Genomic DNA, 27202 nt, shown 5'->3' on the forward strand with positions numbered 1-27202 from the left:
TAAAAGGGTGGTTAGCTCCAGTCACACGTTTCTTCATGAAATGCCAGGTCAGAAAAATGGTATATTTTGTGTGGGAACAGGGCAGGGGTAGAGTGCTTTTACTCTGAGAGGAATGAGATATTGTGAGTGTGAGTTAAGGACTTGCAAAAAGCTCTTTCAAAAAGAAAGGGACAGAAAAATCTTGTTTTTTAGTCCAGTACGTGTAAAGAGTTATGCATCAGCAGGATTACCATTTTGTTGTTTGTGACATAATGTAAATTGGATCTTGTGTTGCATGAATATGCAGCAACAATTTGCAATTTGTATCTAGCACATAGTCATGCTATATGCACAAAAACTGACAGTGCTAAAGGGCAAGGACCATGTCCTACTGAGATGCCTCCTCTTCTGGCAGTTCAGGGCATAAAATCTGTGAATTTCAGTGAAAACCCACCCTAATCATGGGGGGCGGGGGGAGTGGCCTTTTTGTAAATATCAGTTTCTCACAGCTCACTGAGATATTTTTGTCAGAAACTCAATCACCATTTGGTTACAATAGTATTTGTGCAGTTGCAGTCAAGGTTAGCCCACAGAGTCAATGCCAGCATCTTCAGCATGTAATCCTAAGTGGGGCCTTTTTCTTTGATGCTCATTTCTTATTCTCATCATCTGGGTCTGATCTACTTGGCTTCAGGAGAGGATCTGGCAGGTTGCACCCGTCAAAGTCTGATCATGGATCTGACAGTTTCTGTTGAAGTCTAACTTCGGTCTTGAGATTTAAAAAATTACCAGAAGGGAGAGTAGGAACCTTCAAATTCCCTATCTAGTGAGTACATGGAGAGCAGTCTGAGCAAACACAACAGTTCACAATTTTCCCCACTATGTTGAAATGTATTATTGGTTTATGTAATTATTATTTCTCAATTTCCATTAAGCAGATGCCCAACAATGCTGATCCCTGATGCTGTTAGCTGTATTGGATTCAGGGTCCTCAAATGATATCGTTCCTTACTTTTCCCTCAGAGTTTTATCCCATGATTTTTAATTGCTGGGGAAGAAGTATTTACATTTTGATAGGTATTATTTTACTAGAATTTATTTTTTAGTGCTCACCTGTCTTGCTCTCAGGAGAATACATCAGTAAAATGAGTTTTTATGGCAATTACAGAAGTTAGTGTTCATGCTCTAGAGTCCCATATAGGCTTGTATCAATTGTTTCTGTTATGTTGTGTTCTTAATCTCTTTTGCTCTTGCTGCAGATGTTCCGATCTTCTTGTCCACAATGACCTTCCCACCACTAGCATTATCATGTGCTTTGTTGATGAAGTTTGGTCCACTCTCCTGCGTTCTGTCCACAGCATCCTCAACCGCTCCCCCACTCAGTTGATTAAAGAAGTTATTTTGGTGGATGATTTTAGCACAAGGGGTAAGCCAGTATCTCAGAATCAACATGTTCTTTGATAATTTGCTGTTTCAGAACAAAACAAAACATTTTTTTTTTCATCGTGGTAGAATGGTTACTGAGGTTCTCCAATACATTCCATACATTTCCCTGAAATATCAAATTGGCCTTATTTGGCTTCAGTGGGTCTCTGTATCTTGGGTTTTTTTCCCCTTCCTTACAAGTTAGAAACATGTACTGCATGTGTGTATTTGACTTAGAAGCATGCAGGACATTGTTGGGATCATTGGATGCTTGTGTGTGGGATTTGGGGGATGCAGCAAAGAGTGCTTCTGAAGCCTGGTGGAGAGAATTCGCTTTTGGTTCATGGAGAGGGGGAGGTTTCCTAAATGTGTTGTGACAAAGGTGCTTTTAAACTGTTCTTAAATATGAAGGGAAAAAAAAGAGATTTGGCAGTACTTGGGCAGTTGTAGACTACTAAGTAGTGCAGGTAGTTCTTTATCCCTTTCTTTAACAACAGTTTCCCAGAAATGACATTGTGCCGTTTTGTAAGGCAGAAGCAACTGATTGGTGATTGGTACGTCTTTGTGACTGCTTCAAATGTTAGCAATTCTTCTTTTTTCTGTTCAGGAAAAGAAATTCTCTGCAGCCTCATAGGCCTCCTCATCCTAAAAGTGCTTACTGTTTTTCCCAAAATGGCAGAACATTTTACTCCTTCCTTTTTCTGGGATATAAAAGATACTGCAAACCTGGAGACAGATGTCAACCAAGTCCTTGTTTCATTAGATGGGCCTCGGTTTTTATTATCTATATAAAAAGGCGGGTAAAGCTCATAAAGTTGAATATCCCAGTTGGTAATAACATTTTTAAGCAGCTTGACAGGTAGAAGTTCAATTTTTTTTTCCAGATTGCAAGAATATTGTCGATTTCTGGAGAATCCAGTTGGTATAAATAACAAGTATTTTGTATGTGTGCACTCTCATGAGCATTTTACTGGATCAATTCTATTTAGTAAGGGTGACAATCAGCTGGTAATAATAGTAATCTACAGTTTCTGTCCCTTATAACTGTCAGCAGAAAACAATTGTCTCCTATTTTTCAATTTTCTCAACAAGCATGAAAAACAGTGGTTGAGGACTGGTGATCCCTCTTATTATTTTATTAGTTGAGTTTGAAATAGACACAGCCTGTAGTCCATATGCTTGATTCTCCTCTGTTCTAATTTAGCTTACCTCAAGGACAAATTAGACAAATACATGGCACAGTTTCCAAAGGTCCGTATACTTCATCTAAAAGAAAGGCATGGTTTAATACGAGCAAGACTAGCTGGAGCAGAGATTGCCAAAGGTAAGCAGAACAGCATTGATTGATTAATTGCAGTTACCCTACAAGGTCCAGAAATAACTAGAACAATCTAGTTTGTTAAATGAAATTTGTTCATTTAAATTTCATTAGAATAAAGGGAACAAAATAGTATGTTCCTGTGTTTTAATTTTTAAATAGTTTTCTTGCTAATGTAGTATTTCATGATCTTGGTATTGTTTTATTTGCTATGCAGCACCTTGGTGTTTTTAGCAGAAAGCGTTACACAAATATTTAAAATATTAAAACTTCCTGCCCACTGAAGATAGCAATTTAGCAGCAAGTTAATAAAAAGGTTTCTCCAAGAACTATCCCTGAGGCCAGCCCTACTGATATTTCAATGTGAAGATAACATCTCCTCAATTTTAATAGATAGCCACTACAACAAATGTTTGTTCTTATTTTTAATACTTTTATCAATTTTCATTATTATTATATATTTGGAATTATATTGTTTTTCATCTGAATGTTATTGTTATCAACTCTGGGACATTTTTATGAAAGGTAGGCATAAAACTATATTCTTTGCTTTGATTTTGGTCTCAAGTAGCATTTTGAGATATGTGATAGAAATACTTTCTAAAAATCTCTTTTTTCTATTGTATATGAAAATAGTAATCTGTGTTCTACTTGGTGCCACTGTTGCATTTTTCTGTGCATTCTATCACCATATGTCCCTCCTGGATCCTGAATAATTTATCCATACAACTCTGGTCTGTTGGAAATCGTGTGATGAATAGGATAATGTAAATAAATTAATAAAGTCTCCAAGTTTTGGAAGCTGATGGCCATCAAAATGAACTGAGAATTAACACAGTGCTCCTTTAATGAGTTGGTTGGGTTAATTGTAGCCAGAGAAAATGAGGTAATTACATTACACAGTCAATAAGGTTTAATTATGCAAACCCACTGAGGGAAAGTAAATTTTGAGAGAAGTGAATATTTTCACAGGTAATGCCAAAAATCATCAAAAGAAGGAGGCGCTTTTTGACTCCTTAGATAATGTACCTATATTCATTAGTGATTGACTTTCACATTTGGGGGTTCAGGCAGCCTCCCTTATATGTTAAAAAGCATAAAAGTCTTGCAAATCTGCAGGCTAATCCTGTTTCCCACCACTATACACACAAGTCATGTAACCACTAGACATATGTTCTGTGACTATAAGGGGCCTATGTGCAAAGATCCCCTCCAGGCAAGAAGGAATCTGTTATGTTATGAAAGACCTCAGCATTAGTATGCATATAACCCCATTTTGTGGTTGCCAAATATGCAGCAGTGGAGGCATTAGCAGGTGATGGGGCCCGTTATTGCTCACATAGAACTAATAAGCAGCTTCAAGATTGTTCCGCATGAAATAAAATTTGTCCTTCAGTAGATATACCTTTTTATTATTACACCACTGCAGTGTTTGGAAGTCTATGTTAATAAAATGAAAAACTTTATTACCACGTTTTCCAACTCATATGTCATATATATTAATGAAGCTTTGAAGCACATCACAATTTGACTACTATAGAGAAATTTCTAATTAGGTGAATATGGTACTGGCCAGTGGAGGCATTCTTATCAATTAGTGAAATGCCATAAAGGACATTTTTTTCCAGTGGTATATAAAAATTGTATGTTGGAAAAAATGTATGGTATGATTAAGATACAGTTAAGAATTAGCATTTCCAAGGCACTTCTTAGTGTGAAACCTTTTTGTAATTTTTGCCAAAATGAACAGTAAAAACATTATGAATTATATTGTGGCAGGGTGGAAGTTTCTGAATAAATATAATCTGAGGGAAAAATTGCTTAAGCGTTGTCTCCTGTGAACTTCCTTGCTATGTATGGATTATATGTTAAATATATATCCACAGTAGGAAGCTGATAAAATTGTTTTTCAAGGGGCCAATAAATACTGTAAATCTTTCTGAGTTTTTCCTGTTTCCTTGTTATAATGGAAATTACTCATAAATTTACTTCCTCCTTTAGGTGACGTCCTGACATTCTTAGATTCTCATGTGGAATGCAACGTGGGTTGGCTGGAGCCACTACTGGACAGAATTCATTTAAATAGAAAGAAAGTTGCTTGCCCTGTTATTGAAGTGATCAGTGACAAAGATATGAGGTGATTTTTATCCTTCCTTGTTTCCCTTGAAACCACGGGAGTTTAGCATAGATTTTTCCAGAACTGTATCCTAAAAAGGTCCACCAATGCACAGAAGGAGCACAGTGATAACTGAACTGGCCACACCTCCATGACCTAATGTGCTCTGACTCTGTCTTCTTAGTATACAACTTTCCTATGTTGAAGGGCATGATCTGACAAGCTCTTCTAGGCATGTTACTTCAAAATACATTTAAAACAGTTATAAAGTAAGAGGGACAACAGGAGAAGCCTTGGGACTCCAACACAGATTGCTACCCCATTTGGGCAAAACACCTGAACAGAACATTGGTAGAACATATTTTCTCAAGATCCTTTCTTATTTGTTGTAAAGTTTAATTCAAAATAAAATAAGAAAACACAATAACCATTTCATAATGTTAAACCATTCATAATTTTGCAGGCTATTGTTTTTAGTCTGGTTTTATTAGCCCCAATCCGCAAAAATGTCATTCAGTTAATAGTAACTTTTCTGATTCAGCATTTGCTTCTTAAATTAATTCCTTGCATGATCTCCATCATTTAGTTACATGACCGTGGATAGTTTTCAACGTGGTGTTTTTACATGGCCAATGAATTTTGGGTGGAAGCCAATTCCTTCAGATGTCATTGAAAAAAATAAGATTAAGGAAAGTGATATAATTAAGTAAGTATATGAAGTTAAACTTTTGTGAACAGAATTACTTTATAAGTAATACATCTTCAGCATGATAGAATGACACATATTTTATGATATGGAAATTTCTTCTTTCCGGATGGAAGCTAACATAATATTAAACGTAGCATGTTTATTCAACTAAAGTTGTTACTTTAAAGCAAAATGAGGAACTTCTGGTTTTCTGGATACTACTGAATTATCTCTGCCCATGATCTCTGGTTCATGGAAGTTGTAACTTGGCAACAACTGGAGGGCCACAAGTTTTCTGCTCCTACTTTAGAATATTGTCTAACATAAATCAAGAGATTTTATAAGATTTTGAAAAGATTAACAATCAAAAATGCCAAAGTTGAACTGCCCCCAAACTAGATTTCTAGTGTTTTGAATGTGCAGGTCTGCCCATTCCCACTGTATTTAATATAACAAGATCATATTTCAAAACATATAGAAGTAGGTACTTGTTATCTGTGTGCAAAAGGACATGTCCTAAAATAGCATAATCTTCATTTTGCCCCTGAATCACAATGTACATACTGATTTCTGGTTCAATTATTAGGTGTCCTGTGATGGCAGGTGGATTATTTTCTATTGATAAGAAGTATTTTTTTGAGCTTGGGACGTATGATCCTGGCCTTGATGTTTGGGGAGGTGAAAATATGGAGATCTCATTCAAGGTATGTTAAACATATTTTCATTTGTTTTGAACTTGACTGAGTACTTTGAATGATTATCAAATTAAGGTTCTCTTGTCAATGGCTAAATCCTGCATATGCAAGTTTCTAATTCTCTTAACTATAGATGATCAGAAATAACAAAGTAAGCAGTATATTGTCTTTAGGATATGATGAAATTTCATTTTAATAGACTGATATCTATGGAAGAGGATATCCATAATACCCCAAAGCCTGGTAAATCAAAAGTATGTTATCATGGCCACACAGATTATGCAAATAACATTATTTGTGTCTGTTGCATGCAAACTCAGTTGCACTGAAGTCAAGAAAGCTGACGTTTCCCTGTACATAGATATGAATATTAGTTATAATTCTATAATTAAAATGTATTAATATTTTAAATTTGAAGCTTCTTAGGCAATATATGTGGTATTATCAAAATACAACTTTCATTAAAAAATCCTAAACTTCCCTATCAACCAAGACATAAAGCTCAAAATACTGACCAATCATACAATACCTACATTTGCATTTAAATCTTCATAAAACAATGATTAAAGAAGTGTTACCATAATTAAGTATGTAGTTTCAGTCACCACATCATAGACTGAGACCTCACCATTGGCTTGCATCAAAAGAATGTTTTGAAACAAGTTTGCAAACTAATATTTGCACTCATTATAACTAGTGTAATGTCTGAATTGATAAAAGGTGGTTCCATTATTAACATTTCCCTGTCTTTTTTTTTTGTATTAGCTCTGTTTTTATAGTTTTTAATGTTTTTTAATAATTAATAATGATAGTGGTTTTAGGGATTTATTAATTGTTTTAGTTCTGTTGTATGCTGCCCATTCACTGGCTTTGTGAGATTGGCAGCTATATAAATTAGATAAATAAAATAAACAACTGTTATGGCCATTGCTCTACTTCTGAAGGCTTCAAACAACAAGAGAGTAGTTCTGAGTAGATGGAAGTTGAAATTAGAGAAGGAGTTCTAAACCATGAGTTGTCCAGAATTTTGGAACTCCCAGCCATTGTTTGAGCTGGTTGGTGCTAATCATAATTTGATATGTTCTGAATCAAGTAGATGTGGAATTTCTCATAATAAAACAAATTAAGACATATCATATATATCTACATGCTGCAGAAGATGGAATAAAATTGCCAGAAATTGTATCCATTGTTGGCCTGCTTTTATTTTATCAGGTTTGGATGTGTGGAGGAGAAATTGAGATTATCCCATGTTCCAGAGTAGGTCATATTTTTAGGAATGATAATCCATACTCCTTTCCTAAAGATCGCCTCACTACAGTAGAGCGGAATTTGGCCCGTGTTGCAGAGGTTTGGCTGGATGAATACAAAGATCTTTTCTATGGACATGGTTACCACCTCATTCAAAAAAACTTGGAAATTGGAGATTTGACTCAGCAGAAGAAACTGAGGGAGCAGCTTCAATGCAAAAACTTCAAGTGGTATTTGGAAAACGTGTATCCTGATTTGGAGGCCCCTCTCGTTAAAGCTAATGGGCTGGTATGTTCATTTTACCAACTCAGGTTTGTGCTATGTGCTTGTGTCAACTGTTTAAGCTTAATTTCTTTTCTTCCTGTGCACTATAAAAATCTCATATTAGTAGCAGCAAAATATATTAAGTTGTGTTAGTTGAATTTTCCACCAAGTGAAGTTCTAAAGAAGTGGGTGGGCAGGTTAGTTGGTTTATGCTGTCACCTTGTTGCATAATGCAGCTTTGTTGTAATAGTTTAGAGTAATTTAAAAACTTCATTGGGGACTTCTGTATACACAGTATACTGAATCACAATCTTGAGGGCAAAATCCACAATATGAAAATCAAAGGACATTGTTATTTTTTTTTAATCTCAAATTCATGTCTTCAGGTTCTAATGACAATATGCTTATTCAAAGTAAAACATAGAAAAACATTTTACAGTTTGTTATTACTTGTCCCTATGAAGGCACCTAAATTGTCAGATGACAAAGAGGGTGGAGAATGTAAAAGCTTTGCTGTGTCATTCGTTGGCATCACACAGTTGCCAGGATACATTCAGGAAACTTACAAAGCATAGACAGAAGGATAATAGCCTTTTCCACTGGGTATAGCACAGATATTGCTCTTGCTTTTGCTGTTTGAGTTCTGCTGCTTTAAATTCATAGCTGGAAAAATTGGACTCAGTTGGTTTCAGGTAGAGGAAAATGACAAATCAGTGTTGGGAGTAAAATTGTTGAAGAGATCTTGATGAGCAGTTAATATTGAAGTGTCTTAGTGGGATATTTGAAATTTATATATTTATGAAATTTTATTTATTTATGAAATTTATATGCCACCTCAATGCAGCTGGACTCTAGAGAATTAATTTAATTAAAAACAAATTTGTGAGTGGATGGTGGATATGTGTGGTATCTCCATGTTAGGGATAAATTAATTGAATGAGAATTGTAGAGGCCTGAATGGAAACTAATTTTGGGGGAGATTAGGGATTACATAAAGCGGGGAGGGGGGGAATGAGGCAATTTTCAACAGGTCTCTACAAATGAAGGGTCTTTGTACTTCAGACATATGTGTGATTACAGTCTTCCCCCATGGATAGCTGCCCTGGGCTCCATAAATTCTCTGCATAGTCCTTGGCTGATATGAACATTTTGAGATAAATTAATACTGATGAGTTATGGCTGCTGATATTTGGAGCTCTGATATAAACTCTGCTCTGTATTCTGGTTGCAAAGTGAAAATAGTCAGTTTCCTTTATCTGTACCAGCATTTAGTTTCCAGCAGTGATTATGCAGCTAACTCTGATTCTTCTGTTCCCAGCAACTAGTTTTTGAAGGTGTGTTGCTTCAAAAGATAGAGAAAGTTAATTTAACTGTCAGGACTAAGAGAAAAATCTTCCCTGGTTGGAGCTGACATCAATAAGGTAGACGGTGCTCTGGGGAAGGATAAAGCCAAGCAAAGTTATTGTTATTGTTCAATGGCTTATCTGTGCAAGTAGCTGAATTTACACATTATGGAACAGTATAGTTTAATTAATTATAATAAAAAATATTATGTGAAAGCTTAGATTAACTAAAGCCTCAATAGGCAGTGGAGGTCAATATTTGCAGGCTCATCTGGTGATGACAATGACATAAAGAAGATTACAACTTGGAGTGGAAATGGAGTAAATGGTAAAGATGGAAATTTCAAAGAATGTAATGAGCATGCTTGGAATAAACATAGACTTTGGTTGGTCTTGTGGCATATTGTCCAAAATGTGCCCAAACTGACTACCAGTATCTGTGCCATTAGCACAGAATGCTGCTTCTGGCACTGGTATGACTAATGTTGGTAACTTAGTATACACCTTTTCTACCTCATTAAAAAGTTTTAGGTGAAGTCTCAGGTTCTGAATATGGGACTGACCAATTTTTGGTAGTGTCAAGAGTAGATCTGGGGAAAAACTGACATGGAAGAAAAGGGAAGAAGTGAAAGAAACTAAGTGAAATTCAACTGGTTGATGAGTCATATATGAAAACACATTAGAAAATTGAGTAATATTTCATCAGAATGAATGGAAACTGGACTGAAGGAAAATGGATGTGGAAGCACCGTGGAACAGAGCGAAGGGAATTAAGTTAAAGAGTGCAGCAGAAATGTATGGACTTACATTATAGGGAAATATGAAAAATGTGCTTGGAATGAAAAAGTGAAAGAGAGTGAGAAGGAAAATGTATACAAGAGAATGATTGCTACAGAAAGTGAGGACAAGGGAAAGATGAAATGTGTTCAAGAAGAGAAAAAGATACAGGAATGGTGAAGAATGCATTAAAGAAGACAAGAAAAGAGTAAGATTAAAAAACACAGAAAAAGCAGAGTGATCACTATGGACATAAAGACTTACTGTACTGTGCAGGTGAAAAGGTCTAAACAAGGGACATCCAGCAGAATGAATGGAATTTTGAATAAAAGTGATGAAATTATTTGGGATGGAACTAAAGTGAATAAGTACTGGAAGAACTATGTTAGAAATGTGTATGGGAATTATAATGATATATTGACGATTGAAATTGAAATATTGTTCTAAATGTTAGTGTTCAAGAAAAAAGACATGAAAAAGAAGTCATAAATATTCTGAGAACGTTGTGAATGCAAAAAACTACAGGGGGTGATTTGCTAAGTTTATCCATTTGTAAGAATTCTGATTGAAAAGGTTGTGAGAAGTGACAATGAGCAAATTTAGGGAAGTGCAGTGAGGCTTTATGGCAGACAGAAGATATGCAGACAAGTGTTCTGCTCTTCACGTCATTGGCAAATGTAAGAATATAAAAAACAGTTTATTGTATGTTTGCTAATTTAGAGAAAGTGTATAATGTGAATAGGTTTGAATAGTAGGAACTTTTTTTGTAAATTTGGAATTGATTGATTGCTAAATGAGATAAGAGCAACATATGATTGAAGTAAAATAAATGGAATGCTTGGGAAATGGTTCAGGATTGAGCAAGAAGATGTGTGACATTTCCTTAGTTTAATATATTTATGGATAAACATATAAGAAATACTTATTAGAGGTTTTTTGGATGGGGATGTAAATATATGTGTACTTTAGTGTGCTCATGATGCTCTGATGAAGGTTGAGAACCTGAATGATTTTCAGTGAATGTTATAGAGATTGTAGGATGTCGAAGGACTATGAAGTATGCAGAATAATGTATCAAAGATCAATGTACTGTAATTATATATGATTGAGAAAGTTGAATGAACAGTTGCAAGTTATACATGAATGATGAAAAACTGCAACATGTAGATGAATTTGTGTATCTTGGTGGAATATTTACTAAAAATAGGAACATGGATGGCAAAATTTCAAGATGTAAAGATGCTAGTAGAAAGGTAGAAGGTAGTATGTTGTCTGTTGTAAGGATTAAAAAATTGTCAGGAGAAGCAAAAATGGCTGTTTATAAGAACATGTTTCTGCCCTCTTTGACATAATGGTGAAAGTTGGGTATGTCAGGAGAAACAAAAAAAGTTAGGTAGAATGCAGTGGGAATAGGTTAAGAAATGTGTGGTAAAACAGGAAGACCTAGGATTAAGAATGAATGGGTGCTGAATGAAGGTGGATTAAACATGAAGGTGAGTGACCAGTACGAAAGACATACACAGCAATGGTTTGGTCATATAGAGAAAATGAATGAGGATTGAATTTCAAAATAAATCTATGAAAAAATCAATGTACTTGAGAGGAAGGGGAAGTCTGAGAATATTATATTTGGATGGAGTTTATGAGATCCTGAAAAAGAGGTAGGTGAAAAGAACAGAGCTAATTAATGTAATATCCAGTATGTGGATTGGTGGAAGCAAGGATAGTTTGCAAGGTATGGAGAGATATAGTGAATGGTGTTGGTATAAACTAGATTTATCTGTGTTTCTTTTTTCTTATTTCATATCTATAATTTATAATGTCTATAATTTATTTTGCTTAATATTTCTTGCTTCTTTGTTGCATATTGCATATTATTCTGGACACTGAAAGGAAATAATGTGATGGGTATGTATGTATGTACATATGTTGAGCCACCGTTACATGTGTTCACATAACACACCAGACTAATCTAAAGTAGAAACAAACTGCATAATGGCTTAGAGCAATGAGTGAACCTAACTTATACATACATTTGATACAAACAGATATTTATCACCTCTACTTTTTGGAAGCACCAGCTACTGGTGCTTGGTTCCCTATACTGCCCTGTCTTACTATAGTCACGCTCTTGAGGTCATGGAAGTAGATGCTGCAGAATTCATGCATTCTGCTCTAAATCTGCATTTTTTCTTAAGTGCTGTATTTTCTTTCTCAAGATTTTCCATTGTTACTCCTGGATATTTATTTATTACAGTACAACATTTCTGACTTGAAATAAATTAACTATAATGATAGGATAGTAGTTCTGTCAATGGAAAGTTGTTAGACATGAATTCTGGGTTCTGAGACAGTATGTTGGGATGTAGAAGGGAAAAAAGCAGCACGTTTCATAATTTTTTTTCCCGGACGCATCTGGCAGGAATTTGTGTAGGAAGCTGGTGGAGATCCTTGGAACGATATTTGTAAATTAACAAAATGGGGAATGTTTAAAATTAGTAAGCCCCAAACACTAATTCTCCTTATAAGAGAGAATAACAATAAGCTTTGTTATTCTTAACTTCCACAACCTATATAATTTGTTGTTATATATTTATATTATTATTATATATTTATATAATTATTACCTAAAGGAGATGTGTTGATATCAAGCAGATGCTTCAGACATTCACCCTAATTATAGGAGTGTTCACTTCAAAGCCCTTAAGGATTTCATACTTTCAACTTGCAACCACTAGAGTGCACCAGAAATCCATTTTGTTCCTTTCTGGAATAAAATAGGAATTGTTTCTATTGAGTCCCAAAGCCAAGAACTTCTATAAACTGTGCTATAATGCATCTTAATGAACTTCTAATGCCCATTCTCCAGTTCCAAAGATAATTTAGTAGCTATAAGTGATAGCTATGGTAGCACAAAATGTATTATGGGTTCTCCTGGAAAAACAATCTCAAGGACTACAAAGTGGATCTATAAAGCCCTTTATGGACTATGGGAGATTGGAGAAAGTTGTTTGGCTTCCTTTTTCCAAAAGCTATTTTAAATATTTTTATGATTTAATTATTCCTCCCTCCAATGAATATTTGTGCTGATAATCCATTACATAAAGTAAAATCATTCTCTTAAAAAAAAAGTATCTCCCATAAACCAGATTGTGCTTCAAACCTGATTCATTCATATGAAGACTGCATATCAAATGTAGTTTTCCTGCTGTAGCTGCCTTTTTACCTGTCATCACTAAAGACAGCTTGCAGAGCCTGTTCAAGCCATGTAGGAATCGGTTGGCTCTTGATACTACCATTTCAACATCTTGAATCCATGGAACAAGGAGATACAGTTCTTGTGGGACATAAGGCATAATTAAAAATTTTATGTTATGTAGTTTCTGATATCAGCATCCTGTATGTGAAGAGTTACATGGAACTGTAATTTTTATGATTATAGTTTTCTATACATCTTGAAAGTACATTTCCCATGGCTCTTCTTTGCACTTGGGATGCTGCTACAGCTGTATTTGGCCTAACAGTGATCCTATGTGGTATCTTGCTATCATAAAACCAGTTATCCATGACAGGTACAGGTAGTCCTCGCTTAGCAATTGCCTCGTTTAGTGACCATTCGCAGTTACAGTGGTGATGAAAAAGTAACTTTGCGACCAATGCCCACATTTACTACATTCGCAGCATCTCTCTCTCTCTCTGTCATGTGTTCACTATTACAGTCAGTATGTGTTGTCCTGTATAAAATCGTGAGCACAGTCATGGTCACAATTTTTCACTTAGCACTCACTTTGCTTAACAAGCAAGTTGCCAGTCCCAATTGTGATTACTAAACAAGGACTACCTGTAAAAGCACCCTATTCACCCTGATTTTAATTGAATGTTGATAGTTCTTGTTCTGGTTTTTAAAATGCTGTGGCTGTATGTTTATAAGAATTTGTAATTCTGTGATTTTATGCTCTTTATCCTCTTTGGTATCCTCACTTTGGGTTTATTACAGGTTTATTTATTTATCTATTTATTTAGCCAATATGTAGGCCACCTCAACTGCAGTCACAACTCCAAACAACTTACAAAGTTTAAGTATTAGGATTAAAACAACAACATGGCAGGACAAATCCAGCAAAAAGCAATAAAACTGCTAAAGCCCATGTTAGGGAAACAATAGAATTAATTATACATGATAAAATGCAGCTCAACAAGCAGGATCACAATCCATCTTGCCCCAGGGTATGCTGAAAAAGCTACATCTTGGAAGCATAACAAGATCAGGGCCTTACAGAGTTCACGGGAAAGTTGTTCCAGAGGGCAGCAGAGGCCACAACTCCAAGGTCCTGCAAGATGACACTGTTTCATAGATAGGACTTGGAACATGCCAATCCTGTCAATTCTTACCAGATCTTGAAAGTATATAATAAACTTTATGAACATATAATTAAAACTTCCCCACAGGTGCTACCTCTACCTCCAGGTAAGTTTGGGGGCTGGGGAAGGGAAAATACAGTAGTTGGACACCTTTAAGTCCTGTTTTCTTCCCAGTGCCATTTTGGAATGGGCTCAGAAAAAAGCATTTTTCTAAGAATCGATTTCACCAGCTTATTTTGAATATTGCCAATGAGAGAAGAACCTGAAATTGTAAATGGTCAAAATGTAGGGATGGAGATTAAGACTCCGATTGAGGTGGTGAAGAACGTTTATATAATTTGTGGTTGGATATCAAAGGTACATTTGAGGTAATCTGAGATCTCTTCTGTAAAAAGTTTAGAAGGAATAGTTTATGTATTATTGCCACTTAGAACTGTTCCAATGCTAGAGTTGAGGAACCTGTGGCTATCAAACATTGCTGAACTGTAATAGTTAGATCCTGCACTGACTGCGGCTGCTGGGAGTGGTAGTTTAACAATATCTGGGGACCATATTCCTCCCCCCTACTTTTGAGTTGTATTTTCTTTCCTAAATATAGGCTTGTAAAGTTAGGCTGAGGGAATAGTAGCTAGCCAGAAGTGCCACGTAGGCTGCTTCATGACTGAATAAGTTTTAATCCAAGACTTTACAGTTCAAGTCCAGCATTTATCACCACTCATTCCTTTCAAAGGCTGCTGGATCTTTTTAGTGGCACCAGTACTATGCTTATATTGTTTATTATTGTTGGTTGCACAGTCAGCCAGATGTTTAGACTGGATTTGGCATTTTTATCCACCTGTTGAGTCCTTCCCAAGGACCTGAGATAGGCAGATGTTGTCTGATGGTGTTAAAGGTATCATTGCAGGATGTAAGCTGTTCCAAGTAAAGCTGCCTTTTGCAACTGGCTGATGGTGATTTTGTCAATGCTGAAGGTCTTCAAGTGGTGCTCCAGATGTTTTGGGATTGCACCCAAGGCACCTATTACTATTGGTGCTATCTTTGCTTTCTTTTGTCACAGTCGTTCTATTTCTATTTGCAGGTCTTTGTATTTTGTGATTTTCTCCAGTCCTTTCTCTTTTCTTCTGCTGACTCCAGGTATTGCAGTGTCCACTATCCAGACTTTTTTGTCTTTCTTATCAACAGTTGTTAAGTCTGGTGTGTTATGTGGCAGGTGCTTGTCTGTTTGAATTCTAAAGTCCCAGAGCACTTTAGCTTCTTCATTTTCTATTACTATTATTATTATTATTATTCAGCTGCTTTGCAGAGGCGGCATTTGCTGTCTTTTGCTGTCTTCTCAGTTCTGGCTTTGTATGCATTTGTTCTTAAGGCTTGGTCTTGTGCAGCCAAAATTAGCCCCTCTGTCTCTTTCTTCAACTTTCCTGCTCTTAGCCATTGCCAGGTCTTCTTGTTATCTCCTTTGCCTACTGGTTTTTTTGTGTACTGGCCATGTACTACTTTGCCTTGCCATGTCTCTTTTCTGTTCTTCATTTGGTCTTTCTTGTAGGCCAGTTTGGTCTCTTCAGTATTCAGTAAACCTTCCGTGCATCTTCTTCACTGTCCTTCAGATATTCTTCCAATGCCCTTTTTTCTTCTTCAACTGTCTGGCGTACTTGTAGCATTCCATGCCCAGCCATGCTCCTTGGTAAGTAGAGTATGTCAACATCACTGCGTGGAGGAAGGGTGTGATTCATTGTCATTATTTTTCTGGTCTTCCTATCCAGGCTTCTAGTTCTGCTTGAGTCCAGTCCATTATTCCAGCTGTGTATCTAATGACTGGAATTGCCCAGGTGTTAATTGCCTTGATGGTATTTCCTCCACTGAGTTTGGGCTTTGAGATCCTCTTCACTCTCATGATGTATTCACTCCTAACCTTCTTCTTGACTTCAGTGTACTTGATATTGTCAGCTTGAAGTATGCCCAGGTATTTGTAGTGATGTTCTTCATCCCAATTCTTGATGTTATTTCCATAGGACATCTTGATTCCTTCAGTTTTCACTGTTTTTCCCCTGTAGATGGTAAGGGTGGCACATTTGTCCAGTCCAAACCCCACTGCAATATCTTGGCTGTATATTCTGACAGTGTTGAGCAGCAATTCTATTTCAGATGATGTTTTTCTATACAGCTTCGAATCGTCCATGTAAAGGAGGTGGGATATCCGAGCAGATGTTTTTGATGTTTCATACCCATGGGCTGACTTGTTCAGTATTGTTGACAAAGGAATCAGTGCAATGACAAACAGTAGTGGTGATAGTGAGTCTCCTTGAAAGATTCCTCTCTTGATATCAACCTCTCCCAGTCTGTCACCATTGACCAGCAACTGTGTCTTCCGTTGTGCCGTTGATCTTTGCACAAAGCTTCTGATGTTTCTACTGACTCCTGTTATTTCTAGGCACTTGATTAACCAATCATGTGGCAGGGAGTCAAATGCCTTCTTGTAATCAATCCAAGCTACATTCAAGTTGGTCTTCCTTCTCTTGCAGTTTTCCAAAATCATCTTATCAATTAGGAGCTGATCTTTTGTTCCTCTGCTGTTTGGGCAGTTTCCTTTCTGCTCAGATGGAAAAAGCTTGTTTTCAACTAGATGCTGTTGGACTGCATCAGCTACAACACCAGTTAGCTTACAACACCAGTTACAACACCAATTATATTATGGTTGGTTGCACAGTCAGACAGATGTTTAGACTGGGTTATTAGTATTAGTATTATTTTATTGTATTACTGTATTTTATTATTATTTGCCCAGCCATTTTCAGGCTCCATTTTCAGATGGAAGAATTCCATGTAATTTCAGTTTTCAATGGGAAACAAGTAGTTAATGGTTAAATGCATATATTCATATGTGTGATTAATATTATAATAGCTTAAATATGAAACAGTCATATAGTTGCGACATGGGAAATGAAGGTAGAGAACAAGGGGCAATGTATACACAGAGCTGTGCAACAGGTGAATTATACTACAGTAATGAAGCAGAAACTTTCCAGCAATTAAAACCCTATTTTTTTCCATCATACCTTCCCTTCTACATATTCCCTCAGTGTTCTCCTGCTGTCACAGGTTAGTCCCTGCATATATCTCATGACAGGTTATAATGCTATGAAAAAACTGATCCTGCTTCTGATAATGTTAATCTTTTTCTGCAATGACAAATATTACAGAATAATTTGAATGGTGACCTGATCAAACAATTCAGAACTCTTACATCATAACAGTTATGTAAAAGAGGGGATTCTAGGATAGTTTGTATAAGCTATACCTGCTGAAATTCCTCTTTTCAGCACAATTATGAATTTGTTTAGGAGTCCTTCCTCTTCTGATTCTCATTACTCTAAGGGCAGAGAATGGGTTAGTGTCTGTTTTATTATCTATGAGCTCAAGCATCACAAGAAATGGATATTATGAAGAGGGGGAAGAAAGGGATTCTTGATAAGCATTTTATCTCAGTACTGAAAAAATGTTATATGTAACCAGTCACTCATCTTCCAAATCCATTAGCAAACTCAGATCTTATAACAGCAGGAGGGCTTACCCACTTATTTATATTTATTTTTTTGACCTTTACAATAACAAATTACAGCTCACTTCATTAATCTGGAAGAGTTTGTTTAAAACTATGAATTAGTCTTGGTTAGGCAAACTAATTTTAAGATAGAAGATTGCTGTTTCAATGGGTTGGGCAACCAAATTAACTGCAAAAGGTCAGCTGTGGATAATTACATTTTTACCTGTCCCCTGCTTAGGTTGCTGATACAATATAGCAACAAATAGAAATAACTCTTGGATACTCCCCTCTGAAAAATTGAACCACAGCATTTGAAGCAGTGAAAGTTAAGTTTGCCCAGCCAAGGATTAATTTAAGGGCTATTGACAAGAATCAGGAATTTTATTGATTAAATCTGAATGATCAACAAATTAAAATACATTTGCATGTTAGTCTAAAACTTTGGAGAGAAGGGCAGAATAAATCAAAGAGGCATGATATAAAATCATGTATTTTGTGGAAATAGTACATAGGAAAACTTTCCTCCCTCTTATAATATGAGGAGCTGCAGGAAATGAAGCAACTGAAAAGATGCCTTGAGTGAGAGGTAGGAAATGGTAGAGATGACTAAACACTGGTAAAAGCTCAGGTTCAAGCCTACATAGCGGTGATAAGACTGGCACAGTGTAAATTCTTTTCTGTGCTTATTGTACCTGCAAATTCTCACCCAGAAGGACTATGGAGTTACGGAATCATTTTTGTAAGAGTGGAGTTGGAGGTGTTCGCTTAATGTAATAAGACCTGATAAACCATATGAGAAAATAAATGGAATGCTCGGGGAATGGTTCAGCATTGAGCACAGAATAAGGCAAGGATGTCAGACCTTTCCTTAGTTGTTTAACCTATTTATGGTAAAAATGTAACAAATGCTTATGTTGACATTGAGGTTTCTTGGCTGGAAACATAAATATGTATGTATTTTTGTAAGCTGATGATGCCATGTTGTTGGCTGGGAACACAAATAATTTGCAGTGAATGTTGGGTAGATTGTAAGATACAATGTGGAGCATGCAGGAATATGTAGAAAATTAACATATCAAAGACAAACATGTCTTTGCCATGTTTGACAGGGAAAATGGAGGGAATCATTGCAAACTGTAAATGGATGGTTAAAAAAACCTAGAGGAAATAGCTGAATTTGTGTAGCTTCATAAAATATTTACTAAAGATAGAAAAGAGAAAATTTTAAAATGAACTGATTGCTGGTAGAGAGTGGATGTCAAAAGAAATGAAATTCACCGTACAGGAGTGTGCTTATGCTCTCTTTATTGTTTAGGTAGCCAGTGTTTGGTATCTCAGAAGGAACATAAAAGTAAGTTATGATTGGGATACTTAAGTATGTATGGTAAAACAAGATGAGATAGGGCCAAGAATGAATGAGTACTGAATGAGTGTGGAAGGAACACCAAGTATGGTTGAGGTGGTTTGTTCATATAGAAAGAATGAATGAGGATCAAATCACAAATCGGTATGTGAAGAATGAATGAATGGGTTGAGAGGAAGGGAAAATAAAAAATGTACTTGAATGGATTTGAAGAGTTGCTCAATCAGAGATGGGTGACAATAAGAAATGGTAGCATTTGGATCAGTATATGTTGGAATGCTGAAAGCAAAGATAGTTTGCAAGAATAGAGAGATTCAGAGGTACAGTGAATAGTGTTATGTAAACTAATTTAGATACAATTCCTTTTCTGTCTCTTATCTCATGTCTGTAATTCCTTTTGCTTACTGTTCCTTTCTCCTTTTCTGCACATTGCATAATGTTTCATGGCGTGCTGTATGATGTGTATATACTGTTTTGGATTCCTGCTGGAAACCAGTAGTGAAAAATATTGAAATCTGATGAATGAATTTAGATCCTTAATCTTTGTTTCAGTTACAGAATGTATCCTTCCTTTGACTCAATTGCCTTCTTATTCATAAGTGGAAACTTTAGGATCCAAATGTCTTTCAGGCCTCTTTTCATTTCAGTCTTTTGATAGTACTTTTTCTGTCCTGAGAGGATCAGGCATACAAATATATTATGCTGGTAATATATTGGTATACTCGGTGCATAATATTTTTCTTCCATAGGTAAAATACAATCAGATACAGTTATGAGTGCTAAATAGTGATTACAAAATGTAATTGTTTCAGCATTTTCAGTCAACATTTGTCTTTTTTGATAATTTGAAGTTATTTTATCTAAATATGTGTTTCAATCATTTATTTCTTTTAGATTATTAATATAGCATTGGATAAGTGCATCACTGTGAATCAGTCTAGTCTTACCTTTGAAACATGTGATATTAATAATAAGGTAAGCCTGGAATTATTTTTCATTATTCTTAGAGGCTAAAATATAGATGCTTTAAAACCTCTTCAGAATATTGGATGTGATTTGATCCTATATACAGTACTGTGCAAAAGTTTTAGGCAGGTGTGAAAAAATGCTGTAAAGTAAGAATGCTTTCAAAAATATATATTGTAATTGTTTATGTTTATCAATTTACAAAATGCAAAGTGAGCAAACAGAAGAGAAATCTAAATCAAATCAATATTTGGTGTGACTACCCTTTGGCTTCAAAACAGTATCAATTCTCACACTTGCACATTTTGTACACTTGCACAAAGTCAGGGATCTTGTAGGATTAGAGTCAGGTGTACGATGAACCAATTATACCAAGCAGGTGCTAATGATCATCAATTTCATATGTAGGTTGAAACACAGTCATTAACTGAAATGGAAACAGCTGTGTAGGAGGCTTAAAACTGGGTGAGGAACAGCCAAACTCTGCTACTAAGGTGAGGTTGTGGAAGACAGTTTCATGTCATAGGTCATACACTGTGGCAAGACTGAGCACAGTGACAAGACACAAGGTAGTTATACTGCATCAGCAAGGTCTCTCCCAGCCAAACATTTCAAAGCAGCCTGGGGTTTCAAGATGTGCTGCTCAAGGTCTTTGGAAGAAGCACAAAGAAACAGGTAATGCTGAGGACTGTAGATGCAGTGGTTGGCCAAGGAAACTTAATGCAACAGATGGAAGACACATCATGCTTACTTCCTTTTAACATCGGAAGATGTCCAACAGTGCCATCAGCACTGAACTGGTGGAAACCAGTGGGACCCAGCTATGCCCATCTACTGTCCAGAGAAGTCTGGCCAGAAGTGGTCTTCATGGAAGAATTGCAGCCAAAAAGCCATACCTCTGACTTGGAAACAAGGCTAATTGATTCAATTATGCACAGAAACATAGGAGCTGGGGTGCAGGAAAATGGCAGCAGGTGCTCTGGACTGATGAGTCAAAACTTGAAATATTTGTCTGTAGCAGGAGGCAGTTTGTTTGCTGAAGGGCTGGAGAGCAGTACAATAATGAGTGTCTGCAGGCAACAGTGAAGCATGGTGGAGGTTCCTTGCAAGTTTGGGGCTGCATTTCTGCAAATGGAGTTGGAGATTTGGTCAGGATCAATGGTGTCCTCAATGCTGAGAAATACAGGCAGATACTTATACATCATGCCATACCATCAGGGAGGTGTGTGATTGGCCCCAATTTTATTATGCAGCAGGACAATGACCCCAAACATACAGCCAATGTCATTAAGAACTACCTTCAGTGTAAAGAAGAACAAGGAGTCCTGGAAGTGATGGTTTGGCCCCCACGGAGCCCTGATTTCAACATCATTGAGTCTGTCTGGGATTACATGAAGAGACAGAATGATTTGAGGCAGCCTACATCCACGGGAGATCTGTGGTTAGTTCTCCAAGATGTTTGGAATAACCTACCTGCTGAGTTCCTTCAAAAACTGTGTGCAAGTGTACCTAGAAGAATTTATGCTGTTTTGAAGGCAAAGGGTGGTCACAGCAAATATTGATTTGATTTGGGTTTTTCTTCTGTTCACTCACTTTGCATTTTGTAAATTGATAAACATAAACAATTACAATAGATATTTTTGAAAGCATTCTTACTTTACAGCATTTTTTTCACACCTGCCTAAAACTTTTGTACAGTTCTGTATGCTGTCAAGTTCTCTGCCCAGCTGTGAGGATCGTGTTGTTTTCAGATTTAAAGGAGCAGTAGCCATTCTATACTCAGAAGGACTCCAGCCAGTTGTCAGCTTGTCCAAGCAGAAGGTGTAGAGATTAAGGAAGATGATCTTGACGGAGTCAGTCAGGAACCCCACTGGTAAAAGGGGCTGAAGCATTTTTTAAACGTAGAACAAGATAACGTTCAGAAGCAACTCAGGGAGATACCTCCCTAATTCGAGGAGGAGGAGGAGGAGTCAGTCTTGCTATATTCTGTGGTTATAGCCAGTTTCAATTAGAGTATTCTTAGCCTTCCCCTGGAGTTGATTTCCTGGTCTGGTCTACCTAGTGGGGCTGACAGAAGAGGAGCACAAGGTGGCAGCAATTCATCTGGCTTGCACACCCAAAATTGAATTGGCTGCCAGAATTCCCTCTTCAGGCTGGGGATCTCTTTTGATGGCTTCTGCCTGAGCACTCTGGCCTTTTTCCTGCAAGAAGCAGAAGGGGTGCAACAGTCAGGCTGCTTGGAGCAAGCTGAGCCCAGGGCCCTCGTGATGGCCCCCAGGAAGAAGCTTAGGAAGACTCACCCTTGGAAGAGGGGTAAGGTGAGATTAGACAAGAGCACCCTGATCCTAGCTGGGTTGCCTTGGGAAGTTCTCATGAGTGGGTTAGGGCTGTGAGCCCAGAAGCCACTGAAGGAGAGTCCCAGTGCCTGGATCTGGCACAGGCCTAGTCCAGCGCCAGATGCTCACTAAAGGCTGCCTGCACCCAGACAAAGCAGGAGTGTGTCCTCTCTCGAATTTGCTCATGCTTCCTAGTTTTCTGCACTTACTAATCAAAACTAATGCTCTGTTAGCTCTGCCAGGGATACAGACATGAAGACCCAGGAGAAAAAATTGGGAGTGGGGGGAAGTGGTTTGCAGTATCATGGAGTAGAAGTTTTTAAATGTTTTTCCCCAAGAAATTTTAAAAAATGGATTATGAATTATTTCCTAACATTTTATTTTAAAATAATATATGAACTGCTTCAGAATTTTTTTTTTAAATACATACTGTTACCCATTCATCTCAATACAGGCAAATCTTTAAATAATAGAATTAAAAGAGCAGAAATGCTGAGAGCAATAGTATTTCAGATAACACTGATTAGATCATTTTTCAGGTGACAATATGTGTATTTCAAATCTTATTGTTCCCCCTTCCACTTTTTCCCTGAAAATTAATCCTTTTCATATCTATCCTGAATATGTAACTTTCTTTGTATTAGGTGAATTGATGGTTTCTTATGCTTTCAATAATAACTTTATTAAACAGGAAAAAATGAAGCAGCTTTAGTTCCATTTATAACAAAAATTAAACATGTTAAAGTGAATTCAAAAAATAAATGTACAGTTATTGTTTGAATAAGCTATATTTTTCAATTCTGTACATGAAACATACATTTATGTATTTTATAAAGTAGCAAAATGAGTAAGTATGGAGAGAGAGAGGAAAGGGGCAATGAAGATGTCTAAGTCTAACAAGCTGCCTTTTATTTAATGGATCACAAGTTCTGAAAACATGTCTCATGTGTGCCTTTAGCACTGGTCTAACTGAAAAGGGGAACTGTATTGTTTATAGCAATCCTTTGGAGAGGAATCGACTAGCCCCTGGAAAGAACATCTCAGAGCGATCCAGGGCATAGTCACAGATAATCATCTCTGTAATTTAAAAAAAGTCTGATTGAATCTTTACCTTTGCTCATTCTTTTCTATGTGCAGAACCAAAAGTTCAACTATACTTGGCTGAGGCTGATCCAACATGAAGACTCCTGCGTGGCACTTATTGATGCTGAAGGGACCCTGGGTCTGCACCCTTGCGATAAAAGAAACAATAGCCAGAAATGGTTGCATAAATCACTGGTAGCTTTTCACCCAGAACTCGTAAGTGCAGCTGTTTAGCAAATAACAACCCCTCTGACTGTGGCTAAAGTGGAATGGGTTCAAAACAAAGGGAGCTTGCTACATCATTTCCCTTTGTATGGCCATGACAGACATACAGACACTTGTTATTCAAGTAAGGAAATGACTTAGGCAAGGTTTACTCTTAGCTATCTTTTGTAGGTAGAGAAGTAACACCAGTGATCTATCATCCGCTCCCTCCAAGTGGTCCAGAGCAGTGTATATCATTCTCACTGCACTTAACTCTTCACAATATCCCTAATCTGAACATCGGACAGAAGGTTATGCTTGTTCAGGGTCACCCACTAGTGAACTTTATGGCTTGGCCAGGATTTGAACATGGGTCTCTCTATTGCTAACCTCACACTTTTAACTCCGGTATTAGAAGGAGAAAGTCTGACTGAATGTGTAAGGACTACCAAGCTGGTATCAAACTTCGTAGAATCAAGCCACTGTCAAAAGATAGGGGTTTGGAGCTGTACCTGACAGACAGATATCTTAAGCCCCAAATTCTGTTGTCTGGAGAGGTAATGTGCCAGTTGTGGAATTTCTCCCAGTGCTCCATTTTTTAGTGAAAAGTATAGTAACAAGAATAAATTTGGAAGCCTTTATGCTCATTATGCCCTTTGTTTAATGCTGTCAAATTATATCACTTCTCATTTATTTCAGCCGGTTTCTTTCTGGGCCATGTTCTTAGGATATCCAAATTGGAATATTGTCATTAAAAAAACAAAATTACTGAACAAAAATGTACAGCCCAAACAAGTTAATAAACACTCAAAAGCTAATAAGCAACCATCAGATTTAGACCCTAATCTAATACAGATACAGGTGGGTCACACCGAAAACAGATAAAAGAGGCCTGTGATTTGCGCTAACATTTTGCAGCCCCCCCCAAAAAGGAGGGTCTCACTCATGACTAGTTGACTTTATAGATATATCTGTGCAGCTTTCTTGTCAACAATATATAAGTGATTTGTCATTTCCTTCTTTTTTAATTCCAAAGCCAGAGGAGGGTCATCATTGTACCGACATGATACAAACTCTTCTTTTTTTTCTACATATGTTATGATGTTGCATGCATGTACAAAAGGGGTGATGTGTTGTTATGGTGCAACACTGCTTTCATCATTTTGATGAAAGCACTGGAACTGTGAACACCTCGGCCAACTTCCTGGGGATTTCCTCATGGAAACTAACCCTGCATGGATTTTTAAATCAGCCAAGTTTGGCTGGGGCTTTGCCACCTGCTATAAATTACTCAATTACTTTAACCAGATGACACAAAGGTGTGGTGAAAAACAGTGAAACAGGAAGAAAAACATACCAAGTAATGTCTATAACATTCAAAATGTGGATTGATACAAATTACACCAAAAGAGCAGCCTTACAACTCAAAATTACTGTGACACAATGATTTACTTCATGGCATATGTTGCAGGTACAACACTGATAGCTTTAAAAAAAATCTCAGGCTGAAAGTAAATGTCTCTACACAATATGGAGAAACTCTCCCAGTCAGGATAAAACAACATTGGTTAGATGAATGATATAAGTGTAAAATTGCTCCTTATGATATAGAGATAGATGCCAGTGTGTGTAGAGGTGAAAGTGTTGAAGTTGAACAAGGAAAGCGAGGTGCACATCCCCCTTGATCATGGAACTCAGTGGACCAATCACATCTTCTCAGTCCATCCTACCTCATAGGATTGGTGTTGTGAGAAAAAGATTAGGGAGAACCTCATGTAAGCTGCCTTTAGCCATTAATGGGAAAGGCAAGATATAAATGCAAAGAAGAAGAAAGAGTATAAAACAACAGCAGTGAATAACTACTTGTTACAGTTGGAATATATACATCCAAGTTAGGCTGGGTTACAAACTCTTTTAAAGGTCCAGTGTTGTACTGAAATTATCGATAAACACTCATTGTGTTTTCTTTTGTTTTCTCACTTGATACAAACTTGTCAAAACTATAGTTTCAGTCTTTCAGATATATTTACCTTAGATGGCATATAACATAAACTACTTACAGTGGTACCTCGGGTCACGAACTTAATTCATTCCGCGACTCTGGTCGCGACCCAAATTGGTCGCGGCCCGAATCAAATTTTCCCATAAGGTTCAATGTAAATATGATTAATCCATTCTGAACCATATGTATTTTTTTTTTTTTAAACCACAAAAATATGACACAAAGTACAGTATGAGGAGAGAGAACGCTAACCTTGCTCGACGCGACTTCTGGTGTGGAGGACGGGAAGGCGGGTGAGGAGGCGGTTATTGCTTGGAGGGAGAGTCCCCCTCCCTACAGGAAGCCACGACCACATGTCATGACAGGGAAAATGGCCGCAGATCCTGTTTGTCACCCGATCCGGCGTTCGCGAACAGAAGCAAAATTTTGTGAACAGTGCTGTTCGTGACCCGAATTGGTCGTAAACAGAAGCGTTCGTGACCCTAGGTACCACTGTATTTATAATCCAAAAATAGGTTTACCAAACTGTTCTGATCTAAAAACCATTCTAATGACCATATTTAGAAAAGGAAAAAAAATCTTTTTTACCCTTCATAGCTACAGGACCTAGAAATTGTTCTTAATGCTGAGAAAATCCCAAGGTAAATTGGAATGATTTTTCTGCATGTAAAATTGGAGGAGGGCGGGATATGTTTTGGTCTTGTGCGGGAGGTCAATTACAGCCATTAGAGTATCTCATCAGTAATTTTATACCCAGTCTTGGTATCAAGTTGCCTTCCATTTGTTCCTCCATCATACAGAACTCCTTAAAAAGGAAAAGACATTGTCTTAAGCTAAAAGACTTCCTGGAAGTTTAAGAAAAAGCGTCATCCATTTAAGTTACAAAATAGCTTGCCAGTTTCCAGTTCTGGCTGATTGTTCATATGGAAAATCAATTCTTGCCACAATGAAGTTGGGGGGGGGATTCCTTTTTAATTTTTTTCCCACTAAACCGTGATACCCAATTCAGCACAATTGGACACATATGATTGCATTCATACAATACTGAGCTAACATCAAGCTTCAGCCATACATCTTTAGCTGTTGCGGCAAAAGATCAGATTAGTTTTTATGAGAACTTTGGATGTTGAAGGAACAGAACTATCAGGCTTATGGGAAAAATGCAGCCTAAAGATATCTCTGTCATATGAAACCAAAATATGGATTTCTTTTCTGTTTTTTACAAGCCAATCTTATGGCTGTCATACTGAAAATAAAGAAAAATCACCAGAGCAACCTATTCTTTGGGATAATCATGGAGTTGTCCTTCCATTAGAACCTTTTCATTGTGATATGTCTCCTAGTTCATCAGCTGACTAATACTGCAATCCAGAGGGCAAAATCACCTGCCATTAAATTACCCATTATTGCAAAAGCCATATGGTATAATTTCCTGTGTATGACAATTACCATTTAGATGGGAAGAGATGTCTTTGAATTTTCAGAGAAT

General features: G+C 36.9%; 1 protein-coding gene across 1 annotated transcript in view; it reads left to right on the top strand.

Annotated features, from left to right (window-relative positions):
* Nucleotides 1-27202, top strand: part of GALNT5 (polypeptide N-acetylgalactosaminyltransferase 5) — a 43013-nt gene that overhangs the window by 10315 nt on the left and 5496 nt on the right. Inside the window, exons 2-9 of the mRNA XM_007424446.4 lie at nucleotides 1239-1405; nucleotides 2609-2728; nucleotides 4724-4859; nucleotides 5425-5544; nucleotides 6113-6230; nucleotides 7437-7760; nucleotides 20017-20097; nucleotides 23562-23723. Coding sequence (XP_007424508.1) covers nucleotides 1239-1405; nucleotides 2609-2728; nucleotides 4724-4859; nucleotides 5425-5544; nucleotides 6113-6230; nucleotides 7437-7760; nucleotides 20017-20097; nucleotides 23562-23723 — 1228 coding nt within the window. The remainder of the gene's footprint in view (nucleotides 1-1238; nucleotides 1406-2608; nucleotides 2729-4723; nucleotides 4860-5424; nucleotides 5545-6112; nucleotides 6231-7436; nucleotides 7761-20016; nucleotides 20098-23561; nucleotides 23724-27202) is intronic.

Source organism: Python bivittatus, unplaced genomic scaffold (assembly GCF_059951505.1).
Source record: "Python bivittatus isolate LINGU-HERP-01145 unplaced genomic scaffold, Pbiv_v1 ctg000480_np1212, whole genome shotgun sequence".
In the NCBI taxonomy this organism is placed as follows: Eukaryota; Metazoa; Chordata; class Lepidosauria; order Squamata; family Pythonidae; genus Python; species Python bivittatus.